Source organism: Nyctereutes procyonoides, unplaced genomic scaffold (assembly GCF_905146905.1).
Source record: "Nyctereutes procyonoides isolate TBG_1078 unplaced genomic scaffold, NYPRO_anot_genome, whole genome shotgun sequence".
In the NCBI taxonomy this organism is placed as follows: domain Eukaryota; kingdom Metazoa; phylum Chordata; class Mammalia; order Carnivora; family Canidae; genus Nyctereutes; species Nyctereutes procyonoides.
Window position 1 is genome coordinate 26,142,924 of NW_026575049.1, and position 15,559 is coordinate 26,158,482.

The following is a 15,559-nucleotide window of genomic DNA, read 5'->3' on the forward strand; positions in this document are numbered from 1 at the left end:
GTAGTTCTCCAGTCTCTTCCTCGTTTTTACCTGAGGCCCAGTCATAACCCCTGGTTTTTTCATGGCCAGTTCAGTTTGAGTTTCTGTCACTTAGAACCCAAAGATTCAAAAAAAAAAAAAAAAAAAAAAGAACCCAAAGATTCCTAATTAAAATAATATAGCTTTTTAAAAAATATATTTATTTATTAGAGAGAGAATGAATGAAGGGGAGGGGCAAAGGGAGAGGAAGAAGCAGACTCTCCAGTGAGCAGGGAGTCTGACTCAGGGCTCAATCCCAGGGTCCTGGGATCATAGCCTGAGCTAGAGACAGACATTTAATTGACCAAGCCACCCAGGCGCCCCAAAACAGAATATAGCTTTGTTTTGACTTTATTCTTCATCTTAATAATGAGCTTTACATCTTGATGTACCTTTGGGTATTGATCTGTTTCGTAGCTTGATTTCTCATTTCAGAGAATCCATGTTTTCTCCCTCCCTTTGTCTCTCTTTCTCCCTCCATCCCATCTTCTTCCCCTCCCCTCCTTTTCTCTTTTAGACACAAAGTGGTTGGTTCCTATATGTGTTCTATTCCAGTACAATTCTGTTTTAGTACTGCATCCCTCCTTTCCTTTCAGAAACATATTACTTAGCAGTGAGGAGATGCCATCTTGTTAGTACTATTATTATTTAACTCATCCTGGAAGCAGGTTTATTGGACTCATAGATTTTTTTTCACTTTCAACTTCAGTGCTTTAGAACAGCCAGGTTTCTACTCTCCAGCATCTTGAGGGTGGCAGGGAGGTAGCCAGGGTAGTGGGCAGCCTCAAGTAAGAAGTAAACCACTGGGCTTGACATTCCGGATGCTATCAACTGCTCCCTCAGGGAAGAGCCCTGATGTTTCAGGGAGAAGTGCTTCATCATTGTGGTTGGCTTTCTGCTTGATGTACCTGCATGGACCTTTGAACTTTTGTAGCTGCTTTCAAGTGCCACCAATTCATGCAGACTCCAAGTAAAATAATCCACATCTGTCCCATAACTTCTAGTTCTGACCTTTTGTAATTAAGGGTGTTGCAAGAAACTTTCAGGCCAAGCAACTTTCTCAGGCAGCTGCATTGTAAATTGGCACTCAGTATCTTATACATGTGGTTCCATTTGCACTATGTCAAGGAGGAAATTGAAACTTTTTGGTAATTTGCTCCTTTATCTACTCATTTACTCAGTAAATATTTATTGAGTATCTCCTATGTACAATCATTCTTCTAGACACTAAAGGTACTGGGTGAATGAGGTTCTCTGCCCCCATGGAGTTTGTATCATAGATAAAAGAAACAGTAAACAAGTAAACGTGTGTGTTTGTGTGTATAACAGTATCGGGTAGTGACAAAATAGGTAATGAAAGAGAGAGTGATGGGAATAGGGCTATTTTAGAGAGGGTGGCAGAAGGAAGGCTTCTCTGAGGTGGTGACATTTGAGTAGATACTTTTGAATGAATTAGGGACCTATCCATGCAGAGTCCCTGGCAGAAGCAACAGCTAGCACACAGCTTGAAGGAGATAGATAGCCTGGTGTGATTGCAGAATAAGGCAGTCAGGGTCGCCAGGGTAGAGGGAGAGAGTGCAAGTGGAAGGAGATGAGTCTTTATGAAGTTAGAAATGGAAAAACAAGTCTTTCACCCTTTCTTCCAAACTGAGCTATGGCAGTTTTCCAGGGGAAAGGATTGTCTGGCATGTTGTCCCCAAAGGCTGACAGTCACAGCAGACTTCTATCAGGCAACACAAAGTGGTAACCCAAAACACTGCGGGATTTTTTGTTTACAGACTACAAATTACTCATAGGAAACTAAGGGTGTTAAGAATGATACGGTTCACAGCAGTTATAAAAGAAGTTTGGAAGGAGGAAGTGACTAAGAAATGAGATTAAGAGTAGATAAAATAATCCTGGGAAAGATGGCAACTTGAACAAAGGTTTCTGACACCATCCGTAACAGTCCTTAATGAAACGACTGCAGGGAACATAATAGCTTCTTTCATCTAAATGCACCCTACATTTGACCATTTCTCATTACTTCTACTACTTGTAAATTATAGTTGGATATATTACCACTTTAATTCATCATGCTTAGAGCCCAGAGTGAACATTGTAGTGCATCTTTTAGGGACTTTTCAGTTTACTTCTGGAAGAAGGCTTGGGAAGACATGAGATGTTATAATATGAGTTGGTCCCAAGCTATGGAGAGGGAAGTGGGTTTCCTTTATCATTTCTCATGGGGAGGGGATTGAGAATAGTAATAATACTATATATTTGAATGAGTATATTTTTATATCTGTGAATTACACTGAACAGATATGCTTCTACTGGTTTTTACATAGAAAACTCAAGGCCAGACAGATCACCTAACATATCAGAGTCACACAGATGATTAAGGAGAGCATCTTCATTAGGATTCTGGTCTTAGACTGTGCTCTGGCACTCTATTAATGGCATCAAGTTGTTTTGATAAGATGTTATGTCAAAGAAAATCCAGTCCCCCCCCATTCTTGTCCCACCGCAATTGTACCCCTTTAAGGTAAGAGATATTAACAATTTTGTGAGAGCACAGCAGACCATCTTCCTGCCCATCCATCCATCCTTGTATCCACTCATGTATTTCTCTATCTACTTATCTCTCCTGTATTCATATATAATGATTGATTTTCCTCTGTGCTTTACCGATTTAAATCATACCATGCATATTATTTTAAATCTTTAGTTATATGTCATGGTCGTACATCTAGATCTAATTTCATTTTTCTTCTTTTATGCCTATATTGTTTGATTTATTGCAATGTATGTATTACTTTTAAAAGGAAATATGTGATACGATTTCATCATACATTTATTTACTTCTCAAATTATAAGAAAAGGAGAGCTTATTGACAATTCTAATGAAACCGGTTTCCCTATTTTTTCTCTTTGCTTACATTGCTTATGTTTTTTTTCCTAATTTTCTTTAGAATAAAAGTTAATTGTAGCTTTAATGAACATTTTCTTACCTACACAAATCCAATGTATTTTTCAGGTTATTATATCCGGGAAAAGTCTAAGCAAGTCATAACGTTGCTGATGGATGAACAGTTGCTGCATAGAGAGAGGGAAGTAGCATGTCGGACAAGACGGCGTACCTCCTACTCTATGACATTTCCTAAAAGATTACCTGGTACAGCTAACTCACCAACAGCATGTGCTTCTGCCCACACACCAGAAATTTCTGCTTCAGAGAAGAAACGTAAGCTTCTTAAGGTTGCAAGGCTACATAATAAAAGTATGTATAATGAGCGTCAGCCTACAATGGTATCATTTAAGAACAATGAAAAAATATAAACATTAGGGTTTTTTTTTTTAACATTTTACTTATTTATTTATTCATGAGGAACACAGAGAGAAAGGCAGAGACATAGGCAGAGAGAGAAGCAGGGTCCTTGCAGGTCCTTGCAGGGACTTGATCCCGGGATCACAACCTGAGCCAAAGACAGACACTCAACTGCTGAGCTACCCAGGTGCCTCAAAACATTAGATTTTAATACTGAAGTATTAATGCTATATTAGTGCTATTGGTACTATATTAGGCCTCATTCTGTACAAAACAAAGATGAGTAATAGTAGAAAATATTACGACTGTTTTCTGAATGCAATTTTTTTGGGTTTCAAATAAAATGAGAGTTTTGAGCTCAAATGGTATTAAAGTAGTGACTACTTATTTGGCATTGTGATTCATGGTAAGATTTTCATCATAACTGGAATGTGAGCCTCAGGGTCTGGGCATCTATGCGTTTTGTGCTGTTTGATCCTACACATTTCTTAAATGTGTCTCAGAATTCTGAAAGTCTCTCAAACTCCTACAGGACAACAGTGTCTTCTATCATAGAACTTTTTCCTTCGCCAAAGATTTTAAATGCAGAATGAACTTTTTTAAAAAAGGCTTTCTTGGGGATCCCTGGGTGACTTTGAGGTTTGGCGCCTGCCTTTGGCCCGGGGCACCATCCTGGAGTTCCGGGATTGAGTTCCGTGTTGGGGCTCCGGGTGTGGAGCCTGCTTCTGCCTCTGCCTGTGTCTGTGCCTGCCCTCCCCCCCATCATGAATGAATAAATTTTAAAAAAATCTTAAAAAAAAATAAAGGTTTTCTTTGTAATGTTATAGAAATCAGCAGGAAAACACAATTATTGGGACACTTGGGTGGCTCAGCAGTTTAGCGTCTGCCTTTGGCTCAGGTGTGATCCCAGGGCCCTGGGATCGAGTTCCACTTCAGGCTCCCTGCATGGGGCCTGCTTCTCCTTCTGCCTGTGTCTCTGCCTCTCTCTGTGTGTGTCTCTCATGAATAAATAAATAAAATCTTAAAAAAAGGGATCCCTGGGTGGCGCAGCGGTTTGGCGCCTGCCTTTGGCCCAGGGCACGATCCTGGAGACCCGGGATCAAATCCCACATCAGGCTCCCAGTGCATGGAGCCTGCTTCTCCCTCTGCCTGTGTCTCTGCCTCTCTCTCTTTCTCTCTCTGTGACTATCATAAATAAATAAAAAAATTTTAAAAAAAATCTTAAAAAAAAAAAGAAACAAATTACCTTTTCTAGTAAATTTGCCAAAACATGAAGGAATGTCATTGTGCTCTATCTTCTCCAGTACAAACCCTGTTGGTAAGTTTTGTGTAAGGAATGGTCTGAGGAAGGAAAATCATTAAAGAAATGTGACTTGAATTACTGTGCCTTGAAAGGAGCTAAACTTTATGCTGTGAGAGACACAGCAGAAGTGACAGAGTTAAAAGTATTTTCAGAGGCTTGCCGCCTAGCTTTATCATGTAACTCTATTAAACAGGAGCCTGAAAGAGCTGCAGGTATTCAATGAACAGATGTTCCAAATGTCAGTTATGTATAGAAATTAAGAATGTTAATAGTAATACCAACACAGAGGAATCTTGCTAAAAATCACTAAAGTACTTCTCTGACTCAGGAGTTCTCGAATGTTCACTCAGTTTGTGTTTGTGTGGACTAGGGAGATGGAAAGATGGTAAAAGACAGTAAATGCCATCCACATGCTTCTAAGTGGAGTGGGACCTCTTTCTTTCTGGTAGCCATTTTATTTAGAAATAAATCTCCAGGAGAGAAAAGAGACAGTCTGAAATTTTCTCACAGAAGCCTTCAACTCAAACTAATACAAAAATGGAGTTACAGAGTAAAATCACCGACTTGCCCAGAGTTTCTTCACCCCTTTCACTACTTCTCTCTTGCCTTTCTTGTTCTCTCTCCATTCCTTTTTTCTCTTCCTTGCTCTTTCATTGTAAACATCTGTTAATGGATTGTTTTGAAATTTAGATATCAAGCAGAAATTTGGAGCTATAGCAGTGAGTAAAACATAGTCCCTTTCATCATATATTCTAGTGACAGAGACAGCAAATATTCTAGTGACAGAGACAGATACTAATCACACATAAACAAAATAGATATAAAATGTTATGTCAGTGACAAGTCCTATAAAGAAAAGGAAAGCAGGGGGATCCCTGGGTGGCTCAGCAGTTTAGCACCCACCTTTGGCCCAGGGCATGATCCTGGAGTCCTGGGATCGAGTCCTGTGTTGGGCTCCCTATGTGGAGCCTGCTTCTCCCTCTGTCTGTGTCTCTGCCCCCGCCCAGTGTCTCTCATGAATAAATAAATAAAATCTTAAAAAAAAAAAAAAAGGAAAGCAGTATTAGGGCACAGAAAGTGACAAGGGTGACTTTACCTTAGGTCAGGGAGTAAGGAAAGACCTTTGGAAGAGGTGGCTATTTAGACAGAGACCCAAATGAAGTGAAGGGACTATCCATGTATATCGGGGGTGATCCAGGCAAAGGGAACAGCAGGTGCAAACATTCTGAAACTGGAGCAAGCTTGGCGTACTTAACTGTAAGCTTAGGAAATGAATCTTTAAATTGCCACAGAAAGAAGCTCAACTCTGAGCCATTTTTATGATTCATACAAGGAGATCAGGTTTATTGCTTTATAGTCACTGCTTTTTTTTTTTAACCCAAATGATATTCTCTAGCTTTATGACACATCTTATTCACTAAACTGAGCTTGGAATGACTTTTGACTATTTTTAAAAAGTCAGTCTACCTTCAAATGAAGTTTTGCTACAGTTAATTTTTTTTTCATATCACAAACATGTATTGAGTACTTACAATATGCCAGGCGCTGTTCTTGGACTGGTAAGCAAATTGGGTGTATTTGTGCTGTCTTGGAAGTTACATCTAGTGATGGCTTTCAGTCCGTTTAAAAAAAAAAAAGATGTTCAAAAAGAATTTTGGTGAATGATGGCAAATAGTGAATGTTTGGATGTAAAAACTTAGTAAATTTGTTAAAAATCTGTTAAATTATTTAAAAATTCCATTTATCATCTATGTATATATACACATATACATCGTAGATAGATGTATGTGTGTGTTTGCGTTCAAAAAAGAGTAATTGGGGATGGCTGGGTGGCTCGGCAGTTAAGTGCCTGCCTTCGGCCCAGGGCGTGATCCTGGAGTCTCGGGATTGAGTCCCATATCAGGCTCCCTGCATGGAGCCTGCTTCTCTCTCTGCCTGTGTCTCTGCCTCTCTGTGTGTGTGTCTCTCATGAATAAGTAAATAAAATCTTTAAAACAAAAAACCAAAAAAGAGTAATTGGATTAAGCTTAGCAATACTGTTTCCACATAGGCATTTGAATCTGAAGCTGTATTTATCTATTTATTTATTTCAGAGAGAGAGTGCGACTGTGCACATTAGGGGAGGGGCAAAGGGAGAGGATCTTTTTTTTTTTAATTATTTATTTATTTATCTATTTATTTATGATAGGCACACAGTGAGAGAGAGAGAGGCAGAGACATAGGCAGAGGGAGAAGCAGGCTCCATGCACCGGGAGCCCGATGTGGGATTCGATCCGGGGTCTCCAGGATCGCGCCCTGGGCCAAAGGCAGGCGCCAAACCGGTGCGCCACCCAGGGATCCCAGGGAGAGGATCTTTAAGCACACTTCCTGCTGAGCGCAGAGCACACGACCCCTGAGATCATGACCTGAGCTGAAACGGAGAGTTGGATGCTTAACTGACCCCCCAGGAAATACACCACAGGAGCTATATTTTAAAGGAAGAAAGAAACCTGACAATTTTGTGTGGGAGGGTACTGAGCGAAATAGAAAAATAAATTGGTGGAGCATTCTTAGTAGGACAGAAGTAGCAAATGAAAACTTGGAGATAGGTGGATCAATTAGAATTACGTGTTCCCAGGAGTGATAAAGAAGAGGCCACAAAAATGTTCACAGCTTAAACATAATAGTATTTTTTTCTCTCTTCTAAAAATAATCCAGAACTAGATATTTTAAGACTGATATGGCCCTTCATAAAGTCAAGGACCCCAGGGGTCTTTCTGTCTCATCACCAGACTCAGCATGTAACTTCCACTTCATGAGCCAAGATAGCTGTTTGAGCTCCAGCCATCACATCTGCATTCCAGCCAGTATGAAGGAGGAGAGCTTGAAAATATGAATATTCTAGGAGCAACTGGGTGGCTCAGTCAGTTAAGCATCTTCCTTCAGCTCAGGTCTTGGGACTTTGGGATTGAGCCCTAAGTCAGGCTCCCTGTTTAGTGGGATGTTTGCTTCTCTCTCTCCCTCTGCACGCACCCCCCTCACCTCCCACTTGTATGCTCTCTCCCCTTCTCTCTCAACTAAATAAATCTTTTTTAAAGAAAAGATTTATTTATTTATTCCTGAGAGACACACAGAGAGAGAGGCAGAGACACAGGCAGTGGGAGAAGCAGACTCCATGCAGGGAGCCCAATGTAGGACTCGATCCAGGATCCCAGGATCATGCCCTGAGCCGAAGGCAGACACTGGGTGTCTCAACTGCTGAGCCACCCAGGCATCCCTCAACTAAGTAAATTTTTTAGAAAGAAAATATGAATACTCTTCCTCTTAAGGACCCTTATTGAAGTTGCTCATAATATTTTGGCTTACATGTTGTTGTTTAGCATCTAGTCACTTGACACTCCTAGCTGCAAGAGAGGCTGAAAAACGTAGTCTTTACCCTGGACAGCTGTGTGCCCAGATTAAAGTTAGAAGATCTATTGTTAAGGAAGAAGGAGATAATAAATATAGGGGAGAGTAGATAGTTCCTACTGTAGTGATAAAGAATACAAACAAGAAACAAATTAATCATGTTAATGCATGGTGGTCAGATTCAATGGCATAGAGAATATAAATTTGAATATGTGGAAAAATGTGGACAGGTCATTGAGAGTTCATAAAAGATGTAATGAAACAGTCTTTGGAGATTTCACTTCAATACCACTAGCAACTAGGAACCACTGTAGGCCTCAGTGAACAGAAGGGATGTTTAGCTTAGTCACAGAACTTAGTTTTCTTATTACTGAAAGCAGCTGTTGGTGGAAGATAACTCTTACTGCTTTGTGTAGAAATGAAGGCAATACGAATTGGAAGGAAGCTCTGTGAGAGACAGTAGTTTCAATCCAGCATCTTGCTCTAGGGTTATTGAAATGAGGGAAAGGTAATGTGTAAAGATATAGAGAGGAAATGGACTAAGTAGATGATATATTGGAGAAGAAAGAGAAATTGAAAACAACTAATATTTCAGAGAGGCTAGTGATGGTATCACACAGGTGCATTTCCTTCAGGAGGTATTTAAAGACATCTCTAAATTATTTAGTTATATTGAAATGTAAAGTTGAATGCATTGCTAAAAATCTGATTCCCAGGCTTTAGGATCTAGAGCTGAAACAGCTGTGCTAGCTTCTTTGTGGTAATTTAGCAAAGGGAACAAAGTACTTTGGAGAAGGTGTTCAACACATATTACTACCTCTACTCCTTTTTTTCCCCCTATTCCTAGATGTTTTCCCCAAGTTTTAATTGTGGTAGATAGCTTGGAAGGTTTTTGTTGAGGTAATTTTGTTGTTTGCAGGACGAGAGGGACTGAATGATCATTGTCGCTTAATGTACTCTTACTACAAATTCATTTCAATGATGCTGTCATTCACCAAAACTCTTTTTGAACATCTTTTTTTAAAGCAGACTGAAAGCCATCACTAGATATAACCTCCAAGAGAGCAGAAGTACATATGAAATACATACAGAAAACTATATGTACACAGTTACAACTCAGCTTTTTCGAGCTGTAAGCGTCAGCATCACACCCTTTCCTTAGAGGTGATAATTATAAAAGCTATCACCAGAGACATTGCTTGCAACCAGACCAACAAAGCATTATCTCAGTTGGTCATCTGATCCTCCATAAAGAGCTCTTTAGTGGTATTATTCTTTGCAATAGAACTTTACTTATGTTAGAGAAGGATTACTCTGGTCTGTGTTAACTGTAGTAGCACTCTGTATCAGGGAAATATTTTCCTAAAAATCATGTAAGTTTCCTGTTGGACCAAAAGTAAAACTTTAAAGTACTTGTCATGCTTTATATAAGCACAAACACCAGTGTTAATGTTAATTCTACTGTGAACCTTGTGCTGACAGTTGATGTGGAGTCATATTTGGTTGCTGTGTCACACAGTCTGGATGGCAGGGCTTATAGTACAAAGGCAGTTCCTACTAAAACATTTGCACTGGTGAGTATCAAGCAGTGGTTTTTTTCAACTTAAAAGTACAATAAAGAAAATAACGGTAACTTTGATCTCTATTACCCTAAACCAACTGCCATTAACATCTTAGAATATTCACTTCCAGTCTGGTCTTTTTCTTCCTTTTTTTTTTTAATTTTTTATTTTATTTTATTTTTTTAATTTTTATTTTAATTTTAATTTTTTTTTATTTTTTATTTTTAAGTAATCTCTACATCCAATGTGGGGCTCAAACTCACAACCCCGAGGTCAAGAGTCACACACTTTACAAACTGAGCCAGCCAGGCACCCTGTTTCTTTTATTTTTGTTTCGGAAAAAAAAATCACTCTATTCTGGTAAAAACAGTACAGGCCCAAAAACCCTGGAGAATCAATCACTTCCAATCCTGTCACTCAGAAATAGCCATAATTCATATCAGATGAGCATAGATTCTAGGCATCTTTCTGTATACACACACACACACACACACACACACACAGAAAATGGGTAACTAGAGAGAACTTACTTTTATAAAAACAATTGTACTACATGCATTTTTTTTTACACTAAAAAATATTTTAGGTCTACTTCTAGTGATAAGACTTACTAGGAGCTCCAAGAAGCCCATTTATTGCATAGTAACCAAACCAGTGCAATATTTCTAGCTTCACTAGGGTTATGGGAAGTCTCCAAAGATCTTGCCTTCCAAAAATTTAAATAAATTAATCAAATTAAATAACAGGATATATGAGCTGGGGCCTGAGTGACTTGGAGCTGGTGCCTGTGGAAGCTGAGTTGTTTAAGGGCCCTCATCAATAGGTAAGAAAATGGTTTTGGGTAAGAAAATAGGTAAGCATTGGGAAAGAAAGCCTGGGTTTGCTCTGCTGAACCCAGACATTCAACGTGGAGCTGAATTTTCTCTGCAAGAATAAAGCTCAGTTCACAAGTTAGGTCCATAGGATTTCCCACCAATTAAAATCAGGCAATGAGCTCACAATCCATATCACCAACCCTGGAAAAAATGCAAAGAATATATTTAGCCCCCTAAAGACAGTAGATGGCAGGAAGGTCAAGATACCTGATGTAGAATAGCCATGCATTTAAATATCTAAATAAGTAAAGGTTGATATGGGGAGGCTCTGCATGTGTCAGGACGAGGTGTATGGAAAACCTCTGTATGTCCCTTTCAGTTTTGTTGTAAACCTAAAGCTGCTCTGAAAAATAAAGTCTTAAACTAAAAAGACATACACACAAGCAAAAGCGTCAAAACTGGATTTATCCTTCTCTAAATTAATCCAGTTATTCAAATGTCAGTTATATCTGTCATAGCCTGGCTCATTGGGCCAAACCAAACTCTAAAAATTAAAACTGTTTTACTTAAAAAAAAAGATTATTAGGCATGCATGTATGAATTTGAAAAATGGAAACTTACAGAAATGAGAAAAACTATTGAAATCAAAAACTTAATTTAGTGAACTAGAAGATCTGTCCAAAGGAAAAGGAAAACACGAAAACAGTGTAAGACATAGAGGACACATCTGCAGGGGAATGACAGTTACTCTGCCAGTGACCTCTCCTCTTCAGCTACAGTGGAGGCCAGATGACAGTGATACAGCATTTTCAAAGTGCTGAGAGAAAATAACAGCCTGTGATTATGTACCCAGCAAAACTGTCATTCAGAGATAAGGGTGAAATAGTCACTTACAGATAAATAAAAAACCCAAGAGCCTACCACCAAGAGATCTTCACTAAAGGATATACTTCAAAAAGAAAATTATTCCAGAAGAATGCTTTGAAATGCAAGAGGGAGTGACTATCAAGTAATGAACTTGTATATAAAATAAACACTCTCAGTGTAAAATAGTAATGTCTAACTTTTTTTTTTAAGATTTTATTTATTATTTATTAGAGACAGAGACACGCAGAGAGGCAGAGACACAGGCAGAGGAAGAAGCAGGCTCCATGCAGGAAGCCCAATGCGGGACTCAATCCAGGGTCTCCAGGATCACGCTCTGGGCTGAAGGCGGCGCCAAACCGCTGAGCCACCTGGGCTGCCCTAATGTCTAACTTCTGAGTTTGAAAAACAGACAACTTAAAATAGTGGGTGGCCATGGTATGTAAATTGGAAATGAGTCTATAGAATTAAGTGTTCTAAGATCCTTGATACTTTGAGAGAAGGGTAAGGATATTATTTGACCCTTAACTGTTAAAGGTAAATATGCATGATAAACTTGAGTTAACACCAAAAGAAGAGAAGTAGCGTGAATAAATTCCAAAGTAGTGAAAATAATAGAATGAGAAAATAAAGGTTTATAAAAAGGAAGAAGCATAAAGTGGGAGAGATGGAAATAAAAAAGGCAAAATCGTAGAAATCAGTCCAAATATATTAATAATCATGATAAATATCAATGGATTAAACTCATCTGTTAAAAGGCAGAGATTATCAAATTCGAGAAAAAGAAGTCTGGATATATGCTGCCCACATAAGTCCACGTAAAGGTTAAAAGCAAATGAATGGAAAAAGATAAACCAGACATATACTAGTTAAAGAAGGGTGGTATAATTATATTAATATCAGACAAAGTACAATTTAAAGCCAAAAGCATTGTTAAGGACAATGATAACAGGCTTCAATCCCTAGGAAGATACAACATTTCTAAATGTGAGTATACTCAGTAAAATAACTCCAAAGTAATACAGAGCAAAAAATGGTAGAACTACAGAAAGTAACTGAAACATATCCCATTATAGTAATGATTTTAAAATCTCTCAATTATTGATAGATCAAGTAAATAAAACGTTTTTTTAAAATTTTATTTATGATAGTCACACACAGAGAGAAAGAGGCAGAGACATAGGCAGAGGGAGAAGCAGGCTCCATGCACTGGGAGCCCGACATGGGACTCGATCCCGGGTCTCCAGGATTGCGCCCTGGGCCAAAGGCAGGCGCCAAACCACTGCGCCACCCAGGGATCCCCAGACCACTTTTTCTAGCAAAAAAGTAATTAAGTTTGAATCTTAAAATGTAAATTAAATTTTTTCATACACTTAAATGTGGAAGTATTCCTTTAGAATCAGGTAGAAAAAAATGTTCCCATTCTTTTTGCTTCTGTTCAGCTTTGCACTGGCCCTAGCCATCACAATAAAATAAATAAGAGAAATTAAAAGCATAAGTATTAAAATGGAAGAAAAATGTATTTGCAAATGATAGGATCTTCATACAGAAAACTTGAAAGGATCTACAAACATATTAGAAATAAAGAGGCTTTTAGCAAGATGGCTGACTGAAAGATCAAAATATATAAGTCAAGTTATATTTTTATGTATCAGCACCCAACAATAAACATAATTTTAAAAAATACCATTTATAATAGCAAAAAATCATGACACAGAGATAAATCTTAAAAAGAGGATGTACAAGATCTATACTCTGAAAATTATAGCACTTAAATACATTAAAGATCTATATAAATGGAAAGATATTCATGTTTGTAGAAATACTAAAAAATATAAGTATCAATTCTCTCCAAATTGCGCAGATTTAATGGATGATTTCCTCAAGCTTGGTCCTATTGACATTTTAAGCCAGATAATTCTTTGTCGTGGGGGGGATGTCCTGTGCAGCATAGGGTGTTTAGCATTTCCTAAAAGAAGAGAAGGAAACATGTAAGGCCAGTTGCTGTTAGCATACATTCCTTCCTGGTGTGAGAACCAAAAATGTCTGCAGACATTGTCACATGTTTCCCGAAGGCCAAAATTGCCCCCAGTTGAGAACCACTGATTAGTGCAATTATAATCAAAATCCAAAACAGATTTTAAAAATTGAATTTGATGGGCTGGTTCCCAAATTTATCTAGAAGAATCAAAAGGTCAAGCATATCCAAAGCATTCCTGGAGAAGAATAAGGTGGTGGAGGGCTCTCTTATCTGGATGACATAACTAAAGCAATCGTAATTATGGCAGCATGGTATGGATGCAGGAATAGGTGTGTGGGGCCAATGGAACAAACCGTAGAGCTCAGCAAAGAGACCTGTGCAGCTAGGTTATCTTAGAGTATGACAGATGTGGTGGTCCACATTGGTGGGAAGAGGATGAACTACTTCATAAATAATGCAGGAGCAATTACTTATTCATATTGAAAAAAGTGAAATTAGGTCTCTACCTCCTACCATGCACAAAAACAAATTCTAGAGGAATTAAGGATTTAAAGGAGAAAAAAAGACTAAAATGTTTAAAAGAAAATAAAGAATATCTTTCTTACATTGGGATAGGGAAGGATTTCTTAAACAAAATGCAAATTATTAAAAAAGCTTTTCTAAGTTTGACTCCTGTGGGAGGCAGAATTCTGAGAATAAGCCCCAATGACCGTTGTCTTTATGTAATCCCCCCCCCTTTGAGAGGTGAGCATAACCTGTGAGTGGGAAGAATTATGATTCCCATGATTATGTTATGTTGTATGTCAAAACAGCCATCAAAAAAGAATGAAATCTTGCCATTTGCAATGATGTGGATGGAACTAGAGGGTATTCTGCTAAGTGAAATAAATCAGTGAGACAAAGACAAATATGATTTCACTCGTATGTGGAACTTAAGAAACAAAACAGATGAACATAGGGGAAGGAAAGGAAAAATAAAATAAGATGAAACAGAGAGGGAGACAAACCATAAGAGACTCCTAACTACGGGAAACAAATAGGGTTACTGGAGGGGCTGTGGGTAGGGGACAGAGTAACTGGGTGATGGGCATTAAGGACAGCACTTGATGTAATGAGCACTGGGTATTATATGCAACTGATAAATCACTAAATTCTGCCTCTGAAACTAATAATACACTATATGTTAATTAATTGATTTTAAATAAATAATAAATAATAAATACATAAATGATAAAATAATGGATATCCTTTGATTACTGATATAAAATGCTACCATTTTGTAGTCATTTTCAATTAAATGTTTTAATGAACTCAATATTCAAAAATTTTTTAAAAGGGAGTATCCAGGTGGGCTTAATCCAATCACACCCTTTAAAAGTAGAATTTTCCCCAGCTGGTGGCAGAAGAGGAAGTCACAGATACCATGTGAGAAGGATTTGTTGTACCCTTACTGGCTTGAAAATGGAGTGATAAGGAACGCAAGTGACTTCTAGAAGCTGAGAGTGGTCCCTGGTTGCCAGCCAGCAAGGAAATGGGGACTTCAGTCCTACAATCATAAGAAAGCCAAATTCTGTCAACAACCTGAATGATCTTGGAAGTGGATTTTTCCTCAGAGTCTCCAGAGAAGAGTCCAGCTTGGCTGACACCTTGATTTTGGCCTTGTGAGACCCAAAGCAGAGAACCCAATCAAGCCTGCTTGGACTGCTGAGCTATAAAACTGTAATATAATAAACGGGAGTTGTTTTAAGCCATTAAATATCTTGTAATTTTTGGTAGCAATAGAAAACTTCTAAAACTATATTAAATTTAAGAATTATCTCTTCATTGAAAAACACCATATAAGTGAAGAAGACGGTCACAAAACATAGAAATATGTTACATTTCTAACATATGTAAGTGACAAAGGATTATCCAGAATATATAAAGAATTTCTGCTAACCAGTGAGAAAGCCCAACGGAAAAATAGGAAGGAGATAATGAAAGCATTTCCTAAAAAAAGAGAAGGAAACATGTAAGGCCAAGAAACATTTTTAAAAAATGCTCAACCTTGTATTGTTATACAGTAGCAACAATTCTAAAATGAAATATATGAAAATACACAATTTACAATAACTTCTAAAACCATCTAATGCCATATTGTGAGGAACGTCCTTCTGTTCCTTGAAGTACATTCTCTTGTACATTTGGAGTCTATTTTTTGCATGCCATCTTCGTCTCACTCTTGCTTCTCCCACCCTTCCTCCTCCTCTTTTCCTCTTTTCCCCCTGGAATATGTTTGTTTAGTTGCCAGGTCTCTTTCCATCTTACTGATGCTTAAGC

At 38.1% G+C, this 15,559-nt stretch overlaps 1 protein-coding gene across 1 annotated transcript in view; it reads left to right on the forward strand.

Moving 5' to 3' along the window:
• ENTHD1 (ENTH domain containing 1) overlaps window positions 1-15,559 on the forward strand; it is a 101,162-nt gene that overhangs the window by 16,168 nt on the left and 69,435 nt on the right. The window contains exon 2 of the mRNA XM_055327816.1: window positions 3,038-3,280. Within this exon, the coding sequence (XP_055183791.1) occupies window positions 3,038-3,280 (243 nt within the window). The remainder of the gene's footprint in view (window positions 1-3,037; window positions 3,281-15,559) is intronic.